The sequence below is a fragment of the Alosa sapidissima genome, chromosome 16 (assembly GCF_018492685.1).
Source record: "Alosa sapidissima isolate fAloSap1 chromosome 16, fAloSap1.pri, whole genome shotgun sequence".
Taxonomy (NCBI): Eukaryota; Metazoa; Chordata; class Actinopteri; order Clupeiformes; family Clupeidae; genus Alosa; species Alosa sapidissima.
In genome coordinates this window covers 7,783,362-7,788,361 of record NC_055972.1, presented here as the reverse complement: position 1 = coordinate 7,788,361, position 5,000 = coordinate 7,783,362, and the positions used below count along the sequence as shown (strand labels likewise).

General features: G+C 45.5%; 1 protein-coding gene across 1 annotated transcript in view; it reads left to right on the top strand.

The window, feature by feature from the left end:
* Positions 1-5,000, top strand: part of LOC121684774 (ankyrin-3-like) — a 108,007-nt gene that overhangs the window by 28,941 nt on the left and 74,066 nt on the right. The window contains 3 exon segments of the mRNA XM_042064849.1: positions 441-539; positions 3,047-3,145; positions 4,993-5,000. The exon segment at positions 4,993-5,000 is cut by the window's right edge and continues 91 nt beyond it. Coding sequence (XP_041920783.1) covers positions 441-539; positions 3,047-3,145; positions 4,993-5,000 — 206 coding nt within the window.

Genomic DNA, 5,000 nt, shown 5'->3' with positions numbered 1-5,000 from the left:
ATGATTTAGAATGGCTATAGTGTATTATTGTATCATGCTCTTTGCATGACACTGTAGTTGATGTGTGTGTTTTGTGTACTAGAATGTCTATGTTGTATGTAGTTGATGTGTGTGTTTTGTGAACTAGAATGTATGTAGCTGATTTGTGTGTTTTGTGAACTAGAATCTATGTAGCTGTTTTGCTGTATGTAGCTGGTGTGTGTGTTTTGTTGTATGTCACGGATGGGTGTGTTATGTGTTGCAGAATGGGTTGAATACTGTATATAGATAGATAGATAGATACTTTATTGATCCCCAGGGGAAATTCAAAATAGCTGATGTGTGTGTGTGTTTTGGGTTGTATGTAGATGATGTGTGTGTGTGTGTTTTGGGTTGTATGTAGATGATGTGTGTGTGTGTGTTTTGGGTTGTATGTAGATGATGTGTGTTTTGCGTTGCAGAATGGGTTGAACGCGTTACATCTAGCCTCTAAAGAGGGCCACGTGGAAGTAGTGGCAGAGCTGCTGAAGCTCGGAGCGTCTGTCGATGCGGCGACCAAGGTCAGTCAAAGGACGTTTCATCATTATTCACCGAAAGACTTTGTAGCGTGACAGATTAAATGGTACAACATCTGGACTCTGTGGTCAGTTAAGCTCAGTTCTCTGATATTTTCAGCTCGGTTTTTGTCAAGATGTCTTACCGCTAAAAGAGAGTTCCTTTCCACTGTCACTGTTGTGCTTGGAGGTTTAAGGCTTGGGTTGACATGCCTTTCACACCATGTTACAGTTCTTTGCAAATAAATAGGAAGGCAAGCAAAGGGGGTGGGCATAATTGAATTCACATGGCTCGAGAACATGTGGCTAGAGCTATCACAGTGGCTAAGTTGTAGGTGTATCTTAGTTGTAGTTGTGACACCATTAGCGATTTCACTTATGATCAGATCAGATCCCAGCACCATGATAACTTTACAGCCTCACACACCACAGGCAAAGAGACCAGGTGCCTCCTCACTCCCCCTCTGCAGTGCCGCAGTCGAGCACCTGTCATCCATGTAAATTCATATTTATGGCTGTTGGGGTTTAGACGTGCCCAGTCTGCCGTCCCCTCGATGCTCCAGTGCGTGGAGGGGTGGAGCTCTCTACAGGGGCTGGACGGTTCCACACTGACTAGCGGAAAGCGGCAGATTTCCTATTGTTCTTTACGGTTCGGCTGCGGAACAGTTGGAGCAGCAACGTTACGCTGGCGTCAAACAATTTGAGCGTTGAACTTGGTTCAACTTTCAAATCGTAACATGAGCGTAGACCATTTGTGTAATTTAGGAACGAGATAGAACTTCTTTTTCATTATTATGGTCTGGGCATTGCGTCACACTTTCCCACTGCCAGTTCTTTATTTCCAGTGCGATCCCTGAACCCGCTCTTGTCCTCACTCTGCCTCTCATCACTGGTGCTCACAGCACTCCCCACACAAGCAGCACGACTTGATAGGATACAGAGCTGCTCAGAAAAATAGCTATCTGATTGCAATTCTAATTTACGTGGTTTCTTATCTGTTGATAGACTTTCTCCCTCTATCACGCAGACACACTGACCCGCACACGCACGCACACACACACACACACACACACATCACACGCATAGGCACACACATCACATGCATACGCACACATTATGCAGAGACCTTAAGCAGGAGACAAAGGAAAATTATATTGGCAGAAGTCTTATCAAAAGAATATGAAGGCACTATAGGTAATGATCAAGTCTTACAAGGCTCAATAGGTAATGATTGCATTGCTGTTGCATTACTGAAGCATCCAGGTTAAATTGGGTTCTTAATGAGAGACCCAGTTCATGTTTCTTAAGAGCCAGTATTTTGGATCATCAGTGCATCCTTATATATTTATAGTATGGGACATCTAAAGGGCAGCTTTGATCAGAAATATTCACACCCTACACCAGAGTTAATGACTTCACCCAAGAAGAGGGCCAAGCCTAGGAAGCCTCAAAAAACACAGTGGAATCATTCAACATATTCCACTGCAGTCATTACTGTACATCAATTTTACCACAGATGTTACCAATACAGGCCAGCAATGATTAGAAACATACACACACACACACACACACACACACACACACACACACACACACACACACACACACATACACACACACACACACACACACACACAAACACACACACACACACACACACACACACACACACACACACACATATACATATAGTGGCAGCTTCAGGGTCTACAGTATGATGCAATGAATGGAAAAAACAACGTGTCAATGTCTCAAGACCTCTGTGACCCCCTGTTGGTGCAATGCAGTGGCGCATCATTCACCTGTGACTCTAAGATGGATGAGTGTACAGACCCATCACTGTGCTATACGGCACATTTGGGAGAAGGTCCGTCATGGGATGTCCCTGGACATGGCAAGCATACCCCATCTCAGCTTGTCAGATCAAACCAGAGCAACAGCCGCGAGGTGGAAACAGCCTCCCAGTGCCAGTCGAGTGCCCTAAACCCTGTCCACTCTCCCGCGGACTATGTGCCAACATACCAGGCTCTGCTGTTGTGCCACCCGGCCTTTGAAATGGCATCACACGGACGTGTGCTTGTGCCCCCCCCACCCCCTCCGTGCATGCACGTTGCCAGGTTTATTAAAAGTCCGTCAGAAACGCTGTCTGTATTTACCAGAGCCGAATTAGAAGGGGGCCCCGGATAACTGCCGATCCTTCTGCACGCCTGGGCCCCTCCAGGGCCGCGTCTGGGCCGCATCTGGGCCAATGTTAGCCACTGTGTTGGGGGGTTGTTTATGTCCGGAGTGTTCAGGAGTCATCGGAAGTGACACATGTTTGGCAGTGGAGGTGGAATGTGTGGCACGGTGGCAGGGATAGATGGTCCGGGGGGGGGGGGGGGGGGTTGGGGGGTGCCGGGGGGGATTGGGGGGTGCCGTGGGGGGGGTTCTGGGGGATACTGGCTGGGGGTGGAGGGCAGACAGGACAGGTGCTGGGGAGATTGGCATGCCTCTCGTTCTGTCGCTTAATCCAGAAAGGAAACACAGCGCTGCACATCGCCTCTCTGGCCGGACAAGCGGATGTGGTGAGAGAGCTGGTCACCAACGGAGCCAACGTCAACGCACAGAGTCAGGTAATAATACACACACACACAATCACACACACAAACACACACACATACACGCAAACACACACACACACACACACACACACAATCACAAACAGAAACATACACGCAAACACACACACACACACACACACACACACACACACAATGGACACAAGCATGCGTGCATATGCATGTGCAAATACACACAAACACACACACATATTACACACACACACAATTGACACAAGCATGCATGCATATGCACATGCAAATACATACACAGAACACACATACACACTGACACCATAAAGCTATGCATCCATTTATAGAGACACACGTGCATGCGCACACAAACACACATGGAGGAAAAAGTGAGATAAATGTGGGAGAAATCTCACTGGGTGTATGTGAATGTGTGTGTGTGTGTGTGTGTGTGTGTGTGTGTGTGTGTGTGTGTGTGTGTATCTGTGTGTGAGAGAGAAAGACATTCAGATCACCAATACAAGTATATCAGTTAACTATTTTTATCCCGGTAGCTTTCTCTTTGTGACGCCATTTTAGCTCTAAAGGTGAAACAGTGGCCACTGATGCCAGCCATACCTCAAAAGCCATGAACCCTCTGATTATGAAAGCCTCACCACTAATAGAGCACACTTCTATTCTGAGGCCGACGCTTACACAAGCCCTGCTATGTACACTATGACACACTATCCCTCATGGAAGGCATTTTCTAAGGCAGGAATAAGCAGATTTGTAGATGGATGGAAAAATAATTAAAGGGGTTGGCGCCCACATACCAGCAGATTTAGGGTTGAAGACTTTTTTTCAATTGAAGGGTCACTGAATTGGCTGAAAGGAAAGATTAATTAAGATTAATTTAAACAAGATTTAAAGATTAATATCAACAACATGATTTAAATAATGTTGTCAAGGACTATAATATGTTTCCTAGTGGTAACTGAAAAATGGCTCTTAAGTTTGTAAGACTGCTTTTGTAAGAAAAATAGAACTTTTTTCCCCGAGTTCCTGGATCGAGTTTGGGCCTGCTGAGTCACCAGAACCCTCTCAAGCTTTCCAGCCTGACTCCATTTTTAGCTCTTTCAGGAGCCTCCGTATTTATACACTTCTATTGTGGATGTGCACTCTGCAGCCACGCACCAAAGCATTGTGAGATGGTCCAAATAGACCCCTGTTGTTGCACAGATCCTACTGTATAGTGTCATCACAGATGACTGAAAGCTGAGGTGTGTTCACAATGGCAACGGCCACTGTTTGGGAATGTTTTCAAACAGTTTTCCATTTGCTTTGAGTTCACTGCAAACATTTGTAAATGCAAACCAAGTGCCTGAGGAGGAGGTAGCTATTTGCTAAACCAGCATGGATGACGCATTAATGGTTTTCTGTGTAAAACTGAACAATTTGGAATGTTAATGAAATAGCATTTAAAACTTGAATGTTAGCCCCTGTTTGCTGAATTTGAACACACCCCTGATTCATCGGGATCAGTGCTGGCCAATACATGTCAGGTGTCAGCTGTGTCCTACGATCAGAACTATCCATGAATTACACAACATATTGCAGCATGCTGTAGCTCTGGTTGCCATGAAAGCTGAGTTTCCAAAGCGCTGTTGATTTAGATGACAGGAATTAGGAGTTTAATTGCTGGCTAAACCATCTAAACATAGGCAATGGGTGTGGAGAATAGCCTTTGGGCTGAAGCAGAGTGCTCTTCATAGCAGGGATAACCACAGGAAATATGGAATAGTAGCTGGAAGTGATAATGCTATGTCATGGTGTGTGTAATTACAATCGTGTGTGTGTGTGTGTGTGTGTGTGTGTGTGTGTGTGTGTGTGTGTGTGTATTTTTACAGAATGGCTT